Source organism: Orbicella faveolata, unplaced genomic scaffold (assembly GCF_042242905.1).
Source record: "Orbicella faveolata isolate gen_17 unplaced genomic scaffold, um_ofav_v1 contig_13, whole genome shotgun sequence".
Lineage (NCBI taxonomy): Eukaryota > Metazoa > Cnidaria > Anthozoa > Scleractinia > Merulinidae > Orbicella > Orbicella faveolata.
The window spans coordinates 3,316,297-3,339,825 of record NW_028301540.1 but is presented as its reverse complement, the minus strand read 5'-3'; the positions used below and the strand labels follow the sequence as shown (position 1 = coordinate 3,339,825).

Below are 23,529 nucleotides of genomic sequence, written 5' to 3'. Positions count from 1 at the left end.
AAAGAAAGTTTTGAATATCATTTTTATTTAATCTACCCACACGTGAACGGCTCAAAGCTTCAGGAATCCGTAATATCATCTGTACGAAACCAAGCAATGATTTGCAAACATTTCTCTTTTTTAACTTCTAGCGCTCATTTAAATATTTCCACACCCACGAATTCTCACCAGGGTATGTGCAATGGAGTTTCATGTCATTTGACACTGAAAATTATATAGAATGATTCGCTGATTAAAAAAAAACCGATCAGCTTCCAGCAAAAATAGAAAAAGAAGTGCATGAAAACAAGTGTTAGCCAATTCAAAGTGCTGACCAGCAAAACAAGCACGTAATTACACGAGCAGGTAGTAAAAATTCTGATTACTACGTTTCAGGGAGGTTCAGGCTCGACAGGTGGCCCTGGAACTCCCGGAGAGAGCGGCGAAGATGTAAGTCTTACTCCTGTCCTTTATCGATATCTGTTGTTGTTGAATCTAGTTTAATGATTGTGATCATCTCGATTGTGCAACTGTCTATCTTCTGAAGAGGCGATCAGAGGAAACCAAAGAAGGTTATTGCCTGGAAGAAATCTCGCAAATATTTCACACAAAAAAAAATAGCAACACAAAAAAGACTGAACACAGAACTTTGGGTCAGGAATGAAATATTAAAAACAAAACGATCTTCGAACAAATTATATAAGAATAAGAGTTATGATACCCTGTATTACCAAAAATAGAACACACTCGTTCAAAATCTCCCACAGTTTTAAAAGCTATTTGCATATTTCGAGTTACCGCTTGTCACTGCTGTTGGTTTTACAGTCCTGCCTTAGTCATCTGCTTCGATAACTCTCTTTGAATTGAAGACACTTTTCAGCGTTGGATCCAAGATTTTTTCAAGGGGGGTGCCTGGTACCCTAAGGGTTGCAAAATCAATGAGGCATGTTCCCAAAATGTTGCAATTTAAGAATCGGAACCTGTAGTTGAAAACCGTTTCTCTAGAAACACTGGCAATGCCACAAAGTAAAAATTACAATGAGGTGCCTGTTCAGAGAGTTTGCCTTTATTTCTGCCACAATATCCACAACCTTTTTCGAGTTATTTATGTTTTGCTTCTCCCAAAGAGGAGTGGATAGCTACCTAATTCCCCCTCTCCCCCCCCCCCCCCCCTTTAGTTCTTCCCCTGACCTTTGTGCGTTTATTCTCGTCTGCTTTGGATCTATTAAACGTCGACGTTCCTTGTGATCATCTCGTCAATTATCATAATCTCTGTGACATTTTATACGTTTTAAGGGTCCAAAAGGAAACCAGGGAAAATCTGGACTGCCAGGATTTGCAGGGGGAATGGTAAGTACAACATTCTACCCTCTTGCACTGCACAATTTTCACGTTACCAAATTCAGTCCCAGTTACAGTGAAACCCCGTCTTACGGTCACCTCGTTATTACGGCCACCTTTTTTTGGCCCGACGAAACGCCAATACATTTTCTAATTAGAAAACCCCGTTGATGCGGCCACCACGTACAACTGCCATGATTTCCCTCACGCGTGTCTCATTGAGGGACTGGGGTATTTAGATCGGTCATGAAATTTGACCGTATCCCGTTAATACGGCCAAATTTTCATGGCCCGTTGGTCACCGTATTAACGGAGTTAGACTATATTTGTAAAAAAAGGCTTACTCCATAACGTTAACTCAGCCAATATTACATACATGTATATTAAAAATTTCGGTGAAGCTGAATACAGTACAGTGATCTAGTGAAGGGGTTAGCCAACAAACTCGGCTTTTTTTACAATATAAGAAATTAGTAATTGAGTCTTTCGTGCAGCGTCTTATCCAGTGATAAGGGTGGCAGTTTACAGATAAATGTACAGATAACAACATTTATAATTTGATGTATTTTTTTTTCCTTTCTGTTATTAACTGTCAGCCCACCACGGGTCTGAAAATACTGAATACTGTACACATAATGTCTGGTCATGTGTATTACCGCCTGGCAGTGACTTTGCAGCAAGTAATGTTCCGCTTATGCCTAGTCGTGATCTACCTCTCTGAATTAGAGTTCTGCGAGAGTAGTTTGATTCGAATACCAGCTAGACCAAAAGAATTGAATGAATACCAGCCCTTGTCACTCAGGGCAAAGTTATGATTATCTCTGTCTTCAGCGAGGCAAGACTCGATTTTCGAGTCCCAAAAATAAATTGTGAAAAACCTACTCACTCATCCAATGATAAAACAACTATTGAACTCGGTTTTCACTAAATATCGTAACTTCTCAGTGTCTCACAGATTAAGTAAATTTAGCCTCAGCGTTCTACTTCAGGATATGATTGATTTGCTCGCCACCGACAAATCACGATATTTTGCTCAAAGTTACCCGATAATTTTTATTAAATATTTAGGACCTCTTGGACAGTAACCGGTGTCCTTAGTGAAATACATTATTTGTATATTGACAAGCTACTTTGTGTAAACATGATCACATGCAGTGTTTATGAAAAATTTCATCTTTATTTTATTTTTATTTTATTGTTTTTTTTTCTCGTAAAAGGGAAGTGTCGGTCCGATGGGCGCTCAGGGTCCGAAAGGAACACAAGGCTCCCCGGTAAGTAACATCCGAAAACAACGTATTGTTGGAGGCGTCGCTGAAGGTTTGCAAACTTTTTTGTAACGCTGCAAAACTTAGCACAAGAAAAACTATTTCACAATTAAAATATGAGCCCGTAATAGTTGACGAGGGCGCAACTCGAGTCATTTATCTCGCATAGAAATCTCGAGCTCATAATCTAATTCTTAAGTGTAAATCTACTAGTCGTTCAAAACCGAAAAAAAAGAATTGTTCAAATCCTTTTCACAGAAACTTCGAAAACGCAAAGAATTAGCCGCCATTTTGTTAACAACTGCACGCTGCTAGGCTAATTACTGTCTACAACAGATAAAGCCTGTAGTTCACACCAGCGAACAAGGACACTTTGGTCACGTGAACACAAGATAAAAACTGATCTCTTCCTTTTGTCTTAATGTCAATGTTTTCATCGCCGAAATAAACGATTGTCGTTATGCCATTATCTCGTTATGTTGCTGGTGTGAACCAGATTTAAGATGAGTGTCGCAGCCAATAATAGAACGGCATTCGCGATAGACCGCTAGTCGATTTGTATAGGTAATCGTATGAATACGTGTGCAATTAAGAATTTACACTACGAGTAATATTTGAAAATTCTCTCAAAATTGCACGAGCCTTTAGGCGAGTGCAATGTGAAAGAACTTTCAAACATCACGAGTAGTGTAGCTCGGGCTTTCGTACGATTACTCATTTGTTATATGACTGGGAAAATCACCAAAGCGCGCGCGTTAATTTGCATTGGAGTACAAATTAAAAATTAACGATAAATTGGCCTGCTCTCAGCTGATCACAATGAAATACGTTTTCTCAATTATATATTATGTATTTTTGTTCTGGTTTGTTCTCAGGGTCAAGAGGGAGCTTATGGCTATCCGGGCCTGTCTGGTGAAACAGGACCTCAGGTATGGTTGCAGTTTGTATAATGGACTTGAAAGATTGAATGGCTGAAAAATGTGAAATGTGAACAAAGTAGTAAAGATCTAAAGACGGGCTTCTTGCAGACTATTTTTAACTTCATAACCTTGCAGTTCTGTTTAGCGGTTCGTGAACCTTTAAGGAACTATTTTGAGCTTTTTGAATAGGTGAATTTCTATAACCATAACTAAGGATTCCATGATTTTACGTAACGGCAATTAGAAAAATTAAAATTAGGGCTCTCCTACCTTATGTCGTTCCTCTGTTCCCTTCATAATGTGTATCTTCACATTTTATTGGAAATTTTTTTTTTTCTATTGTGTCAAGTACCAAGCCACATTTAACATTTTTCATTATTATTTTTTTAAATAGGGAAATGTGGGAGCCACAGGCTCCAAAGGATACAGGGGAAGTCAGGGAGAATCTGTGAGTAACGTTGTTTTAGATCCACTCCATAAGTAATTCAAATTATCTAAAACTGGATCACTGGATAAGGATATGCGAGAGATTTCATTGGCTTAGCTGTTATGGTATATGAACAATTATACTACACTCTACAAATATGATAAGCATTTGCGTCTTATGGTTACTTTTTTTGTGGTGGGTGGGGTACGTTGGGGGCGTTTTCTATTATTGTTTATTTTATGTTATTTTTGCTAGTGTTTTTTTAATAAAACAACTACTCCACCCGTGCTTATTGAATATGAGACGATTATAGGTCTTATAGCCACGAAGTACGAAGAAACTAAGAATTACTTACTGTACTCAAATTGTATTGTACTTTTTACCCTGATTCCGCCAAAGTCGTCATAGATCTACTTTGTATATGTTATTGTTATTTTTAACAACAATTTGTTCGATTGCTCTTTTCTGACCCGAGCTTTACATAGACTCAAATGAAACAACAAAACAAAACCAAAAAATAACGCCAGCCATTCACAAATACCTTACAAAAAAAACTGTTCGTAACACAAAAAGTCTATATGGAAGAAAGAGAGTTTTATAGTAGTTTCTAAATTTTCCTTTCTAACCTCAACTGACGCCACATTTTATTCACCGCAGTGAGCTCGAACGAATCGTTTGCCATAAATTAATGCAACTGAACTTGAAAAAGATTAATTATGCGTAGTGACAATGACGAGAGGTAGCTATTGTTGTAATTACAATACCTGACAACAAGTAGCCTGATGTTTTGTGCGTGTAACAAAAGAAACGCTTTCAATGTTAAATTTTGCTCAAAAGAGGAACAGTTTGTTGAATCCCAATTTGAATAAACGGTCACCGCTTTGCCATCCTTAATTTAATCCAAGAAAACTTTTAAGAACTCCGTCATATCTTATGTACAGTAGATATTTGCCTTAAAGAAATCCCGGGCCTTTTGAAACCCACCCACACTTCTCAAAAGACAATGATCAACAGATTTTTTTTAAAAAGTGTGTTTAATAAAACGTTTGTTTATACAACATTCGTAGTCAACCAGCACCAAAACGCGGGACACTCTTTAACGGGGCAACGATGAATCGAGATCCAGGAGCTGTATCCGAGTGTATAGCCGAAGAAAAGTTTTAATACTCGGAGCGATTGCAAGTTGAGTAGCTCTCGATTACTCAGAGTATTTTAACGAGCGCTATTCGAGTTTATCGCTGGAGTAACTTTTAAATACTGAGCGATATCAAATCGAGTGGTTCTCAATTACTGAGAGTAGTAGTAGAGTATATCGGGCAACCTTAAAGTCAGAGCGATTGTTGAAGATGTTGAGTACTCTATGTCGAGTATTGAGAAGTTACTCAATAAAGTTTGTTATCTATTCTCTTGTTCTCTTGTTATGCCTGCCCGGAGACTGGCAACGAGTTTACAAGCGATGACGTAGGAAATTGTTTCAGCGATTATTTTGTTCACCCCACTTTGCCTCTGTAGCTATGTGAATTGCCATAGGAGATTTCTTCAAAGTTTACCATTTTTTTGCAAGTAAAATGTCAGATATTGATGGATATATATATGTCTCCGGACCCACTGTTTGGCTACACTGAGCTCACTTTGGGCGGCAAAAAGTCGGATTTTCCTCTTCGTAACATTATTTGCTTTAGGCAGCTTCAAAAAGTAGACATAACAAGCGACGGATAAAAGCAAAAAAAGTTTCACTTAATAGGCACTTTAAGAATCAGAACGAAGACTATAATAATAGATGTCAAACTGTTTCATTAATAATTATTAAGTGATATGAGAAAGATAAGTGATATGTAAATTGTCTCAGTAAGTGATATGAGAAATAGGTGCATTCGCATCCATAATGGCGTAGGAAATTGTTTCAGCGATTATTTTGTTCACCCCACTTTGCCTCTGTAGCTATGTGAATTGCCATAAGAGATTTCTTCAAAGTTTGCCATTTTTTTGCAAGTAAAATGTCAGATAGTGATGGATATATGTCATAGTGAAAGTTCCAACGTACAAGAGTCGGAAAGTAGCGATTAAGTCGTTTGAACAATTTCGTACGTCACGGCATTGTAATTAGTACATTCGTTTTGGCCGCGCGCAAATTGGACCCACTTTCGGTTATCAAATTCGAACTTTGAACAGCAAAAAGTGCAATGTTTCTCTCTTTAACATTATTCGCTTTTGGCAATTTCGAAAAGTAGACATAACAAGCGACAGAATAACGAAAAAAAATTCACTTCATAGGCACTTTAAGGCATAATTTACCCTCTTTCAGGGCGGACCCGGTGTACGTGGACCTTTAGGATCATCGGGACAAGATGGACCAACGGTTAGTTTGCATGTACAACACTATACACATCTAATCAAAGTCCATCTTAGATGCAAAAAAAAAAAATAGTCAACCGTTTTATGTAATTAACATTGAGTGGTTAGCTCACGAATAAATTAGGTGGGTTTAATGTTGAAGACATCTGTCTGCACGCATGAACAAGGGCAATAGTAAGGTAAGGCAACTTTAAGTCTGCATACGAGCTAAGTAGCCCATCGGGCTGGAGCTTATCCCGGTTTCTGTAGCATGAAGCGACTAAGAGTATTTCTATTTCTCCCTGGATGGGATGGTAGTCCATCGCAGGGTTAGCTCCTGCATTAAATTCGCCGGTACTCATTTGAACACCTGGCCGGAGAGGGGTACTGTAAGAGCAAAGAGTCTTGCTCAAGAACACAACACAACGTCCCCGGCCAGGACTCGATCCCGGACCACTCGATCCGGAGGCGATGAGGCCACCGCACCTCCCGGGCAATGGTGTACCTTCGTAATTGCGAAATGTGCACAGTAAGGAAATATGTGTAAAATTGGAATCAACTGTAAGTTACAACGACTGCGCAGGTCACTGAGAACTCGGCGATCAAAGCAACGCTTAAAACCTTAACATAGGAATGGCCGATAACCTTGATAATTGAAGGATTACTGACCATACCAATAATGTCTGCAGGGAGGACTGGGTGACGAAGGAAGTGTTGGAAAAAGTGGTCGCAACGGAAATAAGGTGATCGTATTTTCTAGTTTGAATGTTAACACTCGATGAAAGAAGAGACGTTCTTTTAGGTTGGCCGTACCTGCCTGTATTTACGAAGGTTCAGGATTAAGTCTATGTAGTGTCTGCATACTGTGGTCTTTTGCCGGCTCTCGATGGCGGCTTTATTGAGGGAAAGACTAAATTGCCCTCTTGCTTGTATTAGAATTTTCCATTTTAGGTGTTTCCTTATGTTAAATGTTACCTAGTATTTTATTCTTAGTTTTAACAAAAACTGTAACAAATTTTGTATATAGTTCAATTATAATTTTTATTATATTTTTATCTGGTTTTGTATTTGGCGCGTTCACTCACTTTTAAGCAAATCTCGAACTCATTTGTGTAGCGTCGGTAAACAAAACTCACACATAAATAAAATTCATTCATTCGTTCTTTTGGTTTTTTATCCAGGGTGCTGTCGGCGATTCCGGTCCCCCTGGGGATAACGGAGGAGTAGGTGCACCGGTAAGGAACTCATCTTTAACGTGTTGAGCGTGGATATCATTGTGATTAATAAGCTTGTGTGAAATCCAGGCCATCTGAGAAACCTACAAAGCGATATTTTGTTCCTTTAGAGGGCCCTAGTCAGCCACACCTTTGTTTTTGTTTACATGCGAGAGTTTGGCTATTATATTTCATTCGGAGCATGTCGAATCGAAGGAGATCACTGTGACACTGCTAAAGATAATTAAACACACTTTCGGGGACACAACTTCGCCATGCAATTATTGATAGTTTTGATGGCTTCGAAAATGGCGGAGGCTAGCCAGGGTCCTTTAAAGGAGTTCAGTCACCGCATTTTGGCCATGTACAAAAATTACCTTGTCATTGAAGGAAACCTGGAAATGGTAGTTCACTAAGAAAGAAAAAACACCAAAGAGTTAATACTATGCCTCAAAGGAACAAGAATGGTTAAGGAAAGAGACGATTAACCCCGATTGCAAACGACGAACTTGAAAAATTTAGGCTAAATTTTTGAAGAAGCGCACACCGTGCAGAAGCCCCTTTAAGGGGTTTCTTTAATCAATAAATACTTAAAATGTCAGATATAAAATGTCGTTTAACTGCATTGGGAAATTAGTAGCTACCATGGCCAGCATTGTTTTGGAGGGTGCACTATATGGCTTAACGGTAAGTAAGTTATCCGCGTCGAAACGTTTGGGTTGAATCTGTTCGCAGTCCTCGTACTGTGTTTTCGAGGAACCGATGAATCGATAGGACAACTTGACATTATTTCCGTTAGCGATACTCCTATTGAAACTGAGTTATTGAATTGATCAGCCGTAATCAGCCATCATTGCTAGCGGGAAGTGGGATTTGCAACCCTATTTTAGACCCTCTTCTAATGGAAAAAGTCTTTTATCCTACCGTTAATTATTACTTTGTTACATCAAGAAGATATTTTTGTAAACATACATTGTGCTTTACTGTTATGTTATGCAGGGATCTCAAGGTCAGACGGGACCTCCCGGACCCCCCGGCACAGCAGGTTCCAGTGTAAGTTTGTATCGGTCTGTTTTTACAAGGAAAGGTTTGCGTCAGCGAGTATTATAATTTCCATGCACGGTTACTTTAAATACTGATGCCTTGTCCCCATTTGATATCTTCCAGGGCGCATTTGGATTAGAAGGGGAAAGTGGCTACCCTGGAGCTTCTGGAATGAGAGTAAGTACTGATTTATATCTGTGATGATGTCCGTTTGGTTATTAGATGTCTGTAAATGTTAAAAAACTAACATTTCTTTGCATTTTACTCTCAGGGCGGAGTCGGACCTTCCGGTCTAAATGGAGCGATAGGAGCAGCAGGACCTAAAGTAAAAAATACTTTTATTTGTGTTGCCATCATTATCTGTTCATTAGTTATATCTAGTTAATTAATTTCTAGGGTCAAATGTGTGTGAAATTACGAACTCGCCTTCTAGAAATGAAGAGGATTTAACACTACTTGTAAGTACACTTAGGAATCTCGCTAATAAAATTGAAAACCCAGACTCCCAGATATCGAGAAAAGGGATCGTAAACTCAAACAAGTATGGGTCTCGTAGTAGGTTAATAGAAAATATATAGTTTGTTCGTTCGTTTGTTTTCCTTTTTGACCCTGTTTGTTTTCCTGTCTTTTGAGCTTGGACTGACTTCCCGAGTTTTCGTCTAAAACAGAGTATTAGCTTTAGCTCTGCATAATTCTCTTAACCTACTGGAACCAGTTACAAAATCACTGACTGATATTGTAATGGGCAAGAAAACAAAACTCTGACAAAAAGTTACATTTTCGTCTAGGGAGAAATAGGAGAAGCCGGAAAGGACGGAGTAGATGGGAAAGCAGGAGAAAATGTAAGTCTATCACAGTGTTTATTACTTCAGCAGCAATGGAAAGTATAAACACCGTGTCGACGTCGTAATTAACGAAGTCCTCAATAAACTATTAAAAAATACTGTAGTGTGCCCGAAATTTGTCATTTGATACACACTCTAGAACCAAAATGCGTTATGAGATGAAAATTGTAAAGTATTTTATTCCAAGATAAGCAATTAACATGTTCATCTCAGGACTTCATTTACGTTGAATGCTTCTTTCAGGGTGAGGATGGAGCAGCTGGCTCTGTGGGCAAGTCCGGAGAAAGAGGCGAAACTGTGAGTATACAGCAATGTATCAAGTACACGAAAGACCGTGTTTGAGCACATTTCCAAACACCGAGAAGAGAGTTGAAAATACGACGCGTAACGGAGTATTTTTGACGAACTTTGAGGTGTTTGGAAATGTGGTCAAACACTGTCTTGAGTGTTTGATATATCTTCTCAATCGAAACTAAATTTAAGGAGAAAACGGAGTAATAAAATCGTAAAAACCTGTGCTAATTGAATCAGACATCCAAACATCGTCACTGTCATGATTTTCTGAGTTCGAACTTCATGAATCATTAATGAGTTTTAGAAGCATATTTCACCGGTGCATCTCAAAAAGATACATGGTATTGATTGTCTGCTCTCTCAGTGAAACCTCCCGATAGTTGAATTTATTTTATGTTTTTCCCGCTGAGCTTTCTCGAATGATAGTTATTGACAAGTGCTGTATTTTACTGGCCAAACAAAAATTTACTCTCACACCGAGGTTTGGAGTAAAATGGCTGAGGGAAATCCCAAAGGCGCTTTATTAAAACTAACTAGTTTGTAATTCAGATAAAATATTACAATCAGTTAGAAATATTTCTGACCAGTAAAGGTGAGGGCCACCAAAACGCCGAACAGTTTGCAATCATCATGAAAGTAAAACATCGTGGACAGGATATGGGAAAGAGGTGGGAACTCAAATAGAAACGTTTTCACACGATGATAAATCCGTGTGAATGGACGCGTACATAGGAGAAATTACTAAGGGGATACAACGCAGTTACATTTCCCCAATCCGTACCACACGAGATATGCGTTGTTACATGCCATCTACAGTAATTACATAACTATAAAGGCTAAAATAACTCAAGTGGGAGAAACATAAAAAGTCTATTTGCAAGCATGTATATCACATCGGCGTCTTCGATGACAGAAAATTGTGACATTTGCGTTGAACTGCTTTAAGGTATCACGACTGTCAGCGAACAAACAACAATTTAGGGAACAAAATCCGTAGCTTGGTTTTTATACACTTCTGAAATGAAGATAGTTTGCTGTCGTTTCAGCTTCATTTATTGTCTTTTTCAGGGAAGTACAGGATCGCCTGGTCAAGATGGAAAACCTGGCAGAGACGGATCAAAGGTAATTATGTCATTGAGGCCTTGCTATTGATGGAAACCATTCGAATCGCGCAAGCGTGTTCTTTGAATCGACCTCATAGATTCGGCTCACATGTTTACATCCTTGTTACCACCCAATTCAAACTACGTGATGATTCATTTGAGAGGTTACAATTGTGCAGTTTTTCACAGGCAACTGATTACATGAGATTATGTACAAACAGAACAATTGTAACATCCCAAATGAATGATCGCATGATCTGAACGTTAGCCGAATCCGTCAATTGTGCATGTATGATATGGTATAATTCCAAATTTGATTCGCCCATGTATTTGCTTTCTGTTTTTTTTGTTTTTTGTTTTTGTTTTTGTTTTTTTTGTTGTTGTTTTTTGTTTTGTTTTGTTTTGTTTTGTTTTCCCTTAGTTTGTTGTCTGTTTTTAAATGAGTTATCCATTTAATTTAGGGTCTTTCTCGCTCTAAACGAGCTTGTGTTCCATGACCTAATCCAAATAGAGTTTTCAGAGTGCTCACAGCATCTAAATCTGTTTTCCCCTAGCCTTTAGACATCGACAGTGTTGTATTAACAAGAACCACTCAGGCCGTGAAGATTCTGCCGGAAAATACTTTCAATGCTATATCTGGTTGTTGCTAAATGTTACATTAATCTCGGTTTTAGGGTCTGGATGGTGACATGGGTCTGCGCGGGAAACAGGGAGACATTGGACAATTTGGACCAAATGGCCCCAAAGGCGAACAAGGCGCACCTGGCATCGAGGGTTCTACTGTATGTGATATTTTCATAAACCGATTATTGGACAATCTTCTCAATGTTTACACAATGAAAGCTGATTTAGATTATTTTGTTACTATGTAAACGTATGGTCAAAGCTGTGGAGTTCTGAATGAAAAATTACTAGGCCTGCCAGGGCGACGGGCCTTATTAACAGTTTACCAGGTATTACATGACAATAATGCGTGGAAAAGTTTTATTTTGTGCAAGCTATTGTACAGCACGTTTGTATTTGTTAAGCAAAACTTGAGTCAACTGGCAATATTCTTGTATTGTTTTTCCCCATAACATTACGCGTGAAAGAGAAAAGAAAGGGTGAGAGAACGGTATTGATTTAAAAAAAAAAAAAAGACTCGACTTTGGTGTGTAAAATATGTACGAACCTTTAATGTTATGATTTGTTTGTTTGTTTGTTTGTTTGTTTGTTTGTTTGTTTGTTTGTATGTTTGCTTTTAGACAGTTCCCACTCTACTATATTTTAATGTCTCTGTTAATATCCAATACATTCTCCGGCCTTCACCGTGAACAACAACTCTACACCATACTACAATCACTGATATTTCTCATAATTTATGATCCTAATTTCTTTGTCTATCTTAGGGCGTAACAGGCCAGCGTGGTTCAAGAGGCAAAGATGGAATCTCGGGTTCTCCGGTAGGTCGAAACTTCCATCGTGTTGTCTTTTTGGATAATGGGAATTTGGGGGAATTCTTTGCGGTTTTAACTCGTATAATTATACTGTTGTCTGAGTGTGTGTTCACCCGTGTTCGACGTGATTAGATAAAAAGGGCTTCATCGCCAACTTCCTCAAGCATTCAGCGATCAGGAAGAGAGGAAGTTTTGCGATTGAAAAAGATCAAAGGATGTCCCATAAGAAAACTTATTTCTTTTATGATCTCCTGAACAATAAAAATGAAATGCGCATGTGCCATTCAGAAATGACGGAATGGTGTTCACCACTCTAGACAAAGTAAACAACGAATAACCACTGAACTTGAAATGACAAAAAATTGTATAGCGCGTGACGATTCATAGCAAGGAAACGTGAGGTTCGTCTCAGCTTTATCTAAAACCCATTGTTTGGATATTTAACAAATAGATTCCATGTTGCCGTGCGTCTGCTCAGTGATAGATCACAGATTACTTCAACCTGTAGTAAGAACAAAAAAAGTGGCACGCGAGGCGGTAGCTGCGTGCATCACTGATGTTTTTACTACATTTTGTCGTCTTCTATGACCAGTTACTGAACAGAAACACGGCAGCATGGAATCAAATTGTTTTATATAATAAAGGTTAAAAAGAGTGTTAGTGACGTCATCTATGCGTCTGTAAGAACCAATCAAAATGCGACAATAATTTGACATATTTAAAACAGCATTATCGTTAAGGGAGCCCTTTGAGTAGACAATCTTGAAGATAATATTTTCTCTTCTACCACATTTAGGGAGACACAGGTGGACTGGGAGAGGACGGAAGTCTGGGCGCTCGGGGAGAAAAGGTACTAAGTATAGAACAACCAGTGAGTGATATGTATCTATTTTTATTTAATACGTTTACATTAAATACTGATTGTTATTTTTTTAAATTCTTTGTCAGGGTGATCGTGGAGATTCGGGAGAATCTGGACCGCCAGGATATCCGGGACCTAAGGTATGACGCGCATGCTCCTCGCTCTGTAAGAGTAAACATCCTGAATGAATGAATGAATTAATGATTGAATGAATGGATGGATGGATGGATGGATGGATGGATGGATGAATGAATGAATGAATGAATGAATGAAAGACAAGTGTCAGTAGTATTTAGCTAAAAAAAAACTAATTGGGGACACTATTTACATTGGATTTAACAAAAAGATTCCATGTTGCCATGCGTCTGTTCACTCTAACGACATGACGACACAAACGACACGGCGAAATAATGGCATAGCGACATAATAGCTTAGATCGCAGTGTGAACATCGACATAAAAGCATGACTGATGAGGAAAAGATCAGGTGTTTTTCCTTAGGTGACGGTTAAGTTCATGCTGTTATGTTGCTATTACGTCATTATGTCAGGATGTTCACACTGCTTACGTCCTTCTTATGTCGTTATGTTTATGTCGTTGTATGTCGCTTGTGTGAACTACACTTAATAGATCACAGATTACCTCAAAATGTGGTAACAACAGAAAAGTGGCACACGAGCCATTAGGCGAATGAATCACTGATGTTCTTACCACATTTTGACGTCTTCTGTGATCACTGAGTGAACAAACACACGGCAATGTGGAAGCTGTTTGTTTTATATAATAAAGAAACCAAAACATTTTAATGACGTCATCTTTACGTCTGTCCTCCAATAGATCATAAGTAATAGAGATTAAGCATGACGATACGTCAAACGGCAAACGGCAAAAATGAAACTTTTGCCGTCTATCTTCAGCTGTCTGTACAGTAGAGAGAAAATATTTGTATTTGCGGTGAATAGTAAGAGACATTTTTCTATTTGTGTGTGATTTGTTTAAGAATTACGCGAAAAGTCAGCCGTAAACGTCATGCTTACACTCTCTATCAAAATGCGAGGCTAATTTGACTTCTTTTAAACAGTGCATAACTTAAAAAAACCTGAGGTCGTCCGAATGAAACCTCGTTTTATTCTTTCTATGAGTAAAGCCATATTTTATATGCAGTTTGAGATATTTGTTTACTTTTTAACAACAAAAACACACTATTACCAATGCTCTTAATTACAAAAAAGATGATTAAAAAAGAAAAGTAGGTAAAATTCACCCAGAGTAACTTTAAAGCTAATCGAGCTAGGTGAGTGAAATTAAAAAGTATTTGTATAAAGAAGTTGGTTCGCAGTAAAGCTTAAAGGATGAGGGAGTAGTAAGGAGGCACAAAAAAAAAGAAAAATAATAACTAAATAAATAAATAAGGGGATAAATCAGAGGGTCACTAAATACCTAGAAATAAAATAAATTAGCAATAAACTAAGTCACTTGCTTTAATTGTTGATGTACGTTTTGCCCCCAGGGACAAAGAGGTGACGGTGGGCCTCGGGGAGAATCTGGGGCAGAAGGAACACCGGTAGGATATCCGCACTGTTCGTCACACCTGCACTGAAGAATTGACTCGCAATTCGTTTTGAGATGCGTTATCCTCGACATAGCTTCTTCAAAATAACAGGAAATAGTAACTACTTATTACCCGCAAGTGAAGTCTTGACGGGAAAATCTCAAACCGAGACTTCGCCATATTGACAGAGCGATAACGAGGTCAATACGGCAAGGCGGAGGTCTGAGATTTCCCCGTAAAGACCCCAAGTTCGAGGTTAATGAGTTTCTTATTATTTGTTTTTGCAGGCCCGTAATCAGCCTGTGGGCATTACGGGAGAATAATGCCCTAAAAGCGCGGGTTATATCAGCTACAAACATAAGCTGTATAATAATTATTAGTAGTTATTTATTATTTATATTTAATCATTTAGTCCCAAACATTAAGCTTGACTGTTTTGTAAGTTTTACTCCTTCCTTAATTATGTTGCTGCGGCTGTGGCCAACTTGAAAACTTTCGCTTCTTTGGCCCCATTTTACATTTTACATTTTACTGTAATAGAGGCCGAGGCCAAACAATGCTGGCAACGTTTTTCTTTCACCATGTCGCCCAACTATGTTGCATCGCAAGACAAAAAGCCTTGTTGTGCGTACTTGTACAGTTTTCACGTTGGATGAAGTTAACCTCGTTTCTGCTTCGCACAGCATGTTGCTACAACTTACAACACGGGTGCTAATACGCGCATCAACGCTTATCGACTTACAATGCAACATTGTTGCGCGACAAGTTGAAACGAAAACGTCACCAATATTACTTGGTCTTGAATACATGCACTTGAACTTGAGTACTTATTATATAGAAGATAAATGCACTAATTGAATTATGGGCTACTTTGTTTCTGTGTAGGGTGCTGATGGCGTGATTGGTAGGATGGGAGAGAGGGGCGATGAAGGAATTGAAGTAAGTCAAAATAATTAAATTGGAATGCACTTGTACTCCTTCTGCTTATATAACACCCAATGCCTTGATTTTCCATTTTTTTCTTTCGCCACAGGGCGCTTTGGGACTGGACGGTACCTCTGGATTAAAGGTCTTTATTTTTCCTGTGTTTGGATTTCTTTGACACTAATTTCAACGGCATAACGACTAATTTAGACCACTTTAGGTGATCCTGTTCAATCAACTGACGCCGCTTTAGATTCATACATTCCCTTGTCGATTTAAGGCCGCGGTTACTTAAGAACATTTGACATAGCAGATGCGAGAGCTTCAAGAGAATGCTTTCACTTTAATTCTCATCACAAAAGTGGCCTGACTATTCTTGTCGCATTTCAGATACCAGCTCTTTTTCTCTAAACTGCTTAAGTAAAACCTATTGTTTTTCCTTTCTCAAACTTATTTCCTAAAAGTTGTGTTCTATGAGGGTCCGATGAAACAAACGAATAATTTGGGAATGTATTCTAGATATCATTTTGGAGATGTGCTGTCTCAACTGACTTGATACAAAAGAAAAGCAAAACTAAATACGAAGAAATGAACTTTCTCGAAAGTTGAGGGTAAAATTCCCTTTTCTTTTTCTCTTTAGGGAGATCGAGGACGTCAGGTATAGTAGCTATTTTTACTGACAAATTTTCTTTCTGTTTTTTTTTTTTTTTTTTTGGTCTGTTTTTTGTTTGTTTGTTTGTTTGTTTGTTTGTTTTGTTTTGTTTGTTTGTTTTTTTGCTTTCTTTATCTCTCGTTTATTCATTTGTAACTTCTTTCAATTGTAAGTCCGTTTGTTCATCGGCACTTTCGAAAAAAAAAGACAAATATATTGGTAGCAAAGAAAAGTTAACAGGTGGTCCAAATAACGGTTCTTGACAAAACGAAGCAACACATTTGGATACAGGCCTAGCTTAAACTAACAGTTCCTGTTTTCCCTCTTTTGTGATTTGATGTTACCAGGGTCAAGACGGCCAAGAGGTAAGATTTTTTTTTTGCTGTTTTAAAAGTTAACACCGGTTATTAGATTGACTGATTGATTGATTGATTGATTGATTGATTGATTGATTGATTGATTGATTGTTAACAACATTAGCACATCGTGGAAAAGAAACACCTTCCTGCCTATATCTATCCATGCCATAAGGCACATAAGGCTCTGACATTCTCTTTCCACCCAATAGGCCCTTTGCACGATCCGGTCACATGGTACAAAATCACACATGCTGGTGAGCAAGCTGCGCAGTGGGACTTCCAAAACAGTGCAACCCGTACGAGTCCACCTGGACCTGCCTTTGTTTTGGAAGTCCCACTGCGCAACTTGTTCACCAGCATGTGTGATTTTGTACCACGTGACCGGCTCGTGCAAAGGGCCTATTCGATTTGCCTCCCAACTTCGTGCCTTTCTTCTTCAATCATCCTCCTCCATGTTGTTTTGGGAAAAGAAACACATCTCTATCAAATCACATCAGTGCACATTAAAGCACATCACATCAAAGAGATTATAGCATAAAAGTACGAAAGCAGTGTGTACCTGTCAATATTATTCTCCCATATTAACCTTCAATCGAGGCGAGAAGTTTCGCGTGGTCATTATTACATTTACTGACGATAACAGACTTTCCTCTCGAAACATGTCTTGTAATAGTGTCGGACTTTTTCTCCACTTTTGTAGCCTACTCTTAGAGCGAACTTGAAATATCACCCTTATAGATAACTTCATAATCATCAAATATTTTCGTTTGCACGCGATTGGTCTAAACGCGTCACGTGACTGAATAGTGGGGAATATCCGAGTGATATTCCCTAATTTTCAAAACATCCTGCGTGTTGCGAAGAATATTTGAAGGATAATAAACACAATAGCTTCCATTTAACTTTACAAATATGCTCGGATATTTGTCCTTGGACATCTGTTCCTTGAAGCTCACAGCTTCGCTGTCGGAAAACTGTTCGCTACTCGGAACAGCTTACGTCTGCGGACAAGTATTTGAGCATATTTTCGCGCCATATGTAGTTTATAGATCTTTATATATTCTGTACTTGGTAAGTTTCAATTTTTCTCCAAAATTATTTTTTAGGGTCCCGCGGGTTCCAGAGGACCCCCCGGATTACCGGTGAGTTCTGTCAGTTACACAAAGCTCATATTTTGAATCCATATAACTGCTTAACTCTTATATGTAAAGCCATATGAGGTTTGCGCCCTATGAATAATCATTTTGGGTTATGTTAAGCGGAAGCTGATTTAAATAAATTACTTGTTAATCGAGGAAAGTGTTTAAAAAAATAATAATTACGTATGTGTGTTTGTTATAATTCGCAGGCAGCACTCCCAGCTGAATATCAGGGGCAACTAACGGTAAGTCATTTTGTTCTTTATTACTTTACGAAACTCTACATGTACATTCTCTTTTCCTGCGTATAAATGGTGAAAAATGTTATTAATTTTTGTCATGGAATGTTAAAAGATTTTATCTCGATGTGTTCTGTAGTGGTGGCTTCTGTGGGCGCTAGAGATCAAGCGTAACAATGCCCAGAGGACACCCCAACCCTGCTATAAATTTCAGCCTTATCTCTTTGATTAACATTCTAGTTTCCAGGCTTCCAGTCCGACTACGGTTACGACGACCCTGCATCTCTCCAAACAGAAAAATCTGGAGCACGGAGATTGTACAAAAGTAAACAACAGGTACAGTCATGGCCACTCGTTATTTAGTCATCAACATCGTCTTTCCTTTTTCACGCTTACGACGCGTTAACCCTTGTTTCTTAATCTGAATGCTATGGAAAGGTCCAGTTGAACGCAAGACATTAAAACAGCGCAATGAGCACTCTAGTGTGGCCACTGTGTCCCATTCAAGGAATGACTCTTGAGACTGTTGGAAAACACGATTTGAAATGGCACCCTTTAACTACAAGATCTCAGAAAAAAGGATGTACACTGTCTCGTGATAGGGTTACTCACAAAAAAGTGGTTCTTCTCTCAACACCTTTTTAGCAACTCCTCCAAAGCATCAAAGCTATTCAGTAATCATCAACGAACAGATAAGAACAAATGCTTTTCTTTTTTTCTAATTCTCAACAGGGCAAAGAAACGAAACCCAAGGTAAGGGGGTAACGTTAGAGGTCACCTGCTTAAATGTTAAACGACAGTTCTTTGTGCTAAGTTGAGTATTAACTTCGTACAACGAAAGAAATATTAGAGAGTGAAAGGTTTATGTAGTCCCATACAAGCCATTAAAAAGAATGCATGATCTTCTAGATAAGTCACAGAATGACAGTTTTGAAGCAAGTTACGAGTGAGACATCAGTCGATATCTCTCAGCCCGTCTCTGAGCGTGTCTTAAAGTTTCTTTAGTCGTTATGATCTGTTCATTGCGTCATAATTTACTGTATGTCCTCATTTATTAGTTTACTTAACTTAGGATTTAGATTTATTGACTGTGTTACTGTATGTTTAATTTTTAGACCATCGACCTCTACGACGTTATCAGTTATCGCCTTGACATGTACAAAAATCCTAACGGTTCTCAAGCATTCCCTGCTAGAACATGCAGAGATCTCCACATGAGCTATCCAAACCTTATAAGTGGTTAGTACATCTCTGGCTGGCTGCCTGGATGACTGACTGACTGACTGACTGACTGACTCGCTGATTCGCTGATTCGCTGACTCGCTGACTCGTTGACTCGCTGACTCGCTGACTCGCTGACTCGCTGACTCGCTGACTCGCTGACTCGCTGACTCGCTGACTCGCTGACTCGCTGACTCGCTGACTGACTCACTGACTCACTGACTGACTCACTGACTCAATGACTCACTGACTGACTCACCGACTGACTCACTGACTGACTGACTCACTGACTGACTTGCTGACTAGGTAATTGCTTACTTACTTACGTTACTTACGTTACTTACGTTTTCTTGCATGAACGCTTACCCTATTGATCCACTGATTGGTTTTTTGTTCAACAACCTAGGGATCTATTGGATTGATCCGAACGGAGGCATTGCCCATGATGCCATCAAGGTTTATTGTGAATTTCATACTAACGCTTCTTGCCTGTACCCCGGAGAAGAAAGTCAGGTTAGTTAGCAGGGACGGGGTGGTGTTGTTGTAATTGTTGTTGTTGGTGGTGGTGGTGGTGGCGGCGGCGGCGGCGGCGGGGGTGGCGGTGGCGGTGGTGGTGGTGGTGGTGGTGACGATAATGATGATAATGATGATCATGATATCGTAATTTATTTATGTTGTTTTTTTGTTTGTTTTTTGTTTATTTGTTTGTTAGTTTCTTCGTTCCTTTGTCGGAGTTAGTTCCTCCTAGAATATCTACCTCTAAAAAGTCACTGTACCGTGTATAAATTTCTCTTTTAAAGTGTGGATGGCATTTCTTCCATCTCTTTCGTTTCGTTTTCTAAAGGAAAAATCTACGAAACCTTCCCATCCAAAATGTAGAGTATGAGGTAATTTTGCTATTTGGAAGCTCATTTATAATTCTCTTTACAGCCTTATGTGACGGATAAAAAGAAGTGGTTTAGCGGAGGTGATGGATACAAATGGTTGGGAAAGGAGCTATCTGGACTTAACAAGGTTAGTATTCAGTGTTTAATTACTTTAGCGTCGGATTAATTAATCAATTTATTTCCAGTCCGTTTTATAGCAAAAGTACAGTAACCAAACCTAAGCTGAGTCATTGAAATAAACGTGCTGTAACTATTAGCCCTAGCTTCAACCTTATGTAATGGATCATATCTTTTCAAATCCTCCCAGCTGTTGTTATATATTCTTCTTCTATTTTGGAAACTTGACACGAGTGAGGAAAGTGTTTGAAGTGTATGTTCCTGTCCTGTATGGCAGGGTTTTGGCAACAACAATTCAAGCAACGTTCCGTGACGACATACACAACGGCTCTGCTGAATGAAGACTAGAATTAAGGTCGAACCATTATTTGAGGGGGCGGGGGCAATTTTCAGGGGCATGAAATTTTTACCTCATCTTTAGGTTGTGCATGATTTTATTTGGTGGGCAATAGCTTGTGCAAGAATCTTTTTGGCATTGAGAAGTGGTCCTGAATAGTAGAAAGCACTTATTTTTCCCATGGCGCCACTTGCACCTTTTCTTTCTCTCTTTTATTTATTTATTTATTTTTTTTTTTCAGCCGTTTTTGCTGTGCAGGGTTTTTTGGGTGGAAATTGTCCAAGCCACCGCCCCCCCCCCCCCACCCCAACCCCCACCCTCAAAAAGAAATGTTCCCTCCCTTAAAAACAACTGTTAGCGGTCGTCCACCAAAGTGCGCGGTAATTGGTTCAGCACCCAATAGAATGCAGCATTTTTAATCAACATGAACTTGGGGCTTTTCGAAGTGACGTTTGTTTCTGATTCATTTACTACTACATTCCTGTCTTTGGCTAATCTCAAACAATAACAAGAAATTAAGAGCGGGAACCCTTTTCATCAGGCAGATTATCAACCTTGGGTGCCTATTCTTTTTGGATTTACTGTTAAGTATGTAAATCGTCTTTCCGGAACACGCCGGGTAAGTTTTCATAAGGCTAAAAGGGACAAAAGGCGGAAAACGAAATTCAAATGTTCTTAGGTTAAAAATAACTGGATAATTCATGAATAGACATACAGCGTATATCAGTTGCAGCCCGTTAAAGAAGTATAACAAAACGTTTCATATAAAATACATTGTTTTAATTTGTTTATGCCCTATCCAGCTCGAATATGTATCAGACTTCAGCCAACTGGAATTTCTCCAACTCTTAAGTGACCGTGCCCGTCAGCAGATTACGTATCATTGTAAAAACTCGGTAGCATGGCCTGATGGTAGCTCTGATGACGCCGCAAAGTCCATCAAAATGTTAACCATCAACGGACTTGAGCTACACGCAAAGTCGTCCAACAAATTTAAGCCCAAGCTTCTCGGGGATGACTGCAAGGTAAGAGGCTATATTCAGTAAATTATGTCTGAATGACAACTGTAGGTTTAAGGGTTTACCAGGACGGAATGGGAGATGGAAATCCTGTTAACGTAATGGTAGCGATGGAATCCCAAGCTATCAGCTCGATTAGACTCGATTAGCCGCTGTTCGGAAAAGGAGCTCGCCCTCCTCCCCGATGGGACGAACGTAGACCGGACTCGAGAGAGCGGCGGAAATCGAGTCTACATCAGCTAGTAATAAGCAAATATGTTTTTTGTATATAAACGCATGCGGTCCTGACGTTGTACACGATCTACCTGACGTTATCCTGTGTGATTTTAGCTGTTTAAGACAATGCACGAGAATGCTTGGGCCGCCAGTGCTATAGCCAGCGGCGTAGAATAAAATGACAAATAGCATTCAGTCCCATATGTTAATTCCAATAAATCCCGTGAGTTCCATGACTGAAATAAATCCTCAATTTTCTTAACGATTTTACATGCATTTGCCTCTTTCATTCACTAGATAAAGGACGGATCTTGGCATCGCACAACCTTGGAAGTGGACACGCCGAAACCCCACCGCCTCCCTGTACTTGATGTGGCCGTGTATGATATTGGAGACACTGGTGAAGAATTCGGTCTTGAATTTGGACGTGTATGCTTCTCTTGATTGAAAAAAGTACAGAAAATTAAAACTTAAGACTAGTCGTAAGTTATTAAGTTCGAAAGAGATCTACGAACATTTCACAAGTCATATAAATATAGTTTGGAGGGTCTCGCTACTCCACAGTCCTTAAACAAAATTATTTTCTTTCTATATATTCTTGGTTATTTGTCTTCCACGTGTAGATTAGAATTACCATTTTCCATGTCACGTGCGCATCAAGAGCTCATAGCTTCCACAATGCCTTCCAATGCCTTTTACAGGTTTTAATGCAATAAAGTTTGTAGTTGAAAACTTTGAATTGAGTTAATTTATTTTGTTTAATTTCTAGCGATTTATTCCATAAACACACGAAACATAACATTTCTTCAACAGAACTACTAGTATCTCAAAACAAACACATGGAAATCAATATTCGGGAATCCAAAGTTCCTGCAAGGCTAGCTAGGACCCATTGTCCGCACGTCCAATAAGTCTTTTTGGTAATTGGCCATTTCCGAGTTACCTTGCGCCTCTGTTTCAAAACGAGTCCTCTTGCAAAACCTTTCTCATTGAAATGAGTTTGAGGACTCGTTTTGAGGAAAAAAGCGGACACGGAAATGGCCTATTTTCAGTTCGAAACACTTTGAGCTTGTTTAAATTCTTTGTGATAGCCCATGATAGTTTTACCGTTTGACCAGGCGTATGATAGTTGACGATAGCTAAGGGAGACTTGACTATCAGAGGACTCATCCTTTACCGTTTGACCACGGTTTTAGACCCAGTGGGCCTCGATCATTCCCAATAAAAAGTTATATAATGCTACTCTTAAAAAATTATCCTTTACTATTACTGTTACTGACGTAGATAGCCCCCTTACTAAATCGCTCTTCTACCGCCTGGGTTCAACCCGTGGTAGGGAGAGTTCATGGACTGGACTAAGACATAAGATGTCGACAGTCTAAATTTCGGAGTAGCCTCGAAATTTAAGGAAAACCACAAGACAATCATGGACATATCCCTACCCTATCTCACGTTAATTGTATACTGCACGAAACAATCTCGATTAGATAGTTGGTTTCCTTTTTTTTTCTTCATTTTTTCTTCATTTTTTCCTTCATTTTTCCCAATTTTTTTTTTTTTTTTTTTCATTTAATTATTTTTATTGTATTTTATTTTTGTCTCCGGTGTTTATGCATAAATATCATGACAGATTGGTTTAACCTCTTTATAGTTAACAATGAGTGTCATATTCATAAACAGTTTTATTATTGTCATTATCATCATCATCATCATCATTATCATTATTATTATTGTTATTATTGTCGTTATTATTATTATTATTATTATTATTATTATTACTATTATTATTATTATTATTATTATA

General features: G+C 38.7%; 1 protein-coding gene across 1 annotated transcript in view; it reads left to right on the top strand.

Annotated features, from left to right (window-relative positions):
• The window catches only part of LOC110069254 (uncharacterized), a 44,997-nt gene extending 22,533 nt beyond the window's left edge, over positions 1 to 22,464 (top strand). The window contains exons 40-71 of the mRNA XM_089284084.1: positions 376 to 429; positions 1,276 to 1,329; positions 2,538 to 2,591; positions 3,461 to 3,514; positions 3,900 to 3,953; positions 6,238 to 6,291; positions 6,956 to 7,009; positions 7,448 to 7,501; positions 8,480 to 8,533; positions 8,648 to 8,701; positions 8,796 to 8,849; positions 9,313 to 9,366; positions 9,613 to 9,666; positions 10,732 to 10,785; positions 11,441 to 11,548; positions 12,155 to 12,208; positions 12,999 to 13,052; positions 13,151 to 13,204; positions 14,574 to 14,627; positions 15,501 to 15,554; positions 15,649 to 15,684; positions 16,180 to 16,197; positions 16,539 to 16,556; positions 17,657 to 17,692; positions 17,899 to 17,934; positions 18,169 to 18,264; positions 18,661 to 18,681; positions 19,044 to 19,167; positions 19,556 to 19,662; positions 20,080 to 20,163; positions 21,294 to 21,515; positions 22,023 to 22,464. Of these exons, the coding sequence (XP_089140210.1) occupies positions 376 to 429; positions 1,276 to 1,329; positions 2,538 to 2,591; positions 3,461 to 3,514; positions 3,900 to 3,953; positions 6,238 to 6,291; positions 6,956 to 7,009; positions 7,448 to 7,501; positions 8,480 to 8,533; positions 8,648 to 8,701; positions 8,796 to 8,849; positions 9,313 to 9,366; positions 9,613 to 9,666; positions 10,732 to 10,785; positions 11,441 to 11,548; positions 12,155 to 12,208; positions 12,999 to 13,052; positions 13,151 to 13,204; positions 14,574 to 14,627; positions 15,501 to 15,554; positions 15,649 to 15,684; positions 16,180 to 16,197; positions 16,539 to 16,556; positions 17,657 to 17,692; positions 17,899 to 17,934; positions 18,169 to 18,264; positions 18,661 to 18,681; positions 19,044 to 19,167; positions 19,556 to 19,662; positions 20,080 to 20,163; positions 21,294 to 21,515; positions 22,023 to 22,169 (2,079 nt within the window). The 3' untranslated portion in view covers positions 22,170 to 22,464. The remainder of the gene's footprint in view (positions 1 to 375; positions 430 to 1,275; positions 1,330 to 2,537; positions 2,592 to 3,460; positions 3,515 to 3,899; positions 3,954 to 6,237; positions 6,292 to 6,955; positions 7,010 to 7,447; positions 7,502 to 8,479; positions 8,534 to 8,647; positions 8,702 to 8,795; positions 8,850 to 9,312; positions 9,367 to 9,612; positions 9,667 to 10,731; positions 10,786 to 11,440; positions 11,549 to 12,154; positions 12,209 to 12,998; positions 13,053 to 13,150; positions 13,205 to 14,573; positions 14,628 to 15,500; positions 15,555 to 15,648; positions 15,685 to 16,179; positions 16,198 to 16,538; positions 16,557 to 17,656; positions 17,693 to 17,898; positions 17,935 to 18,168; positions 18,265 to 18,660; positions 18,682 to 19,043; positions 19,168 to 19,555; positions 19,663 to 20,079; positions 20,164 to 21,293; positions 21,516 to 22,022) is intronic.
• Positions 22,465 to 23,529: the final 1,065 nt, after the last annotated feature.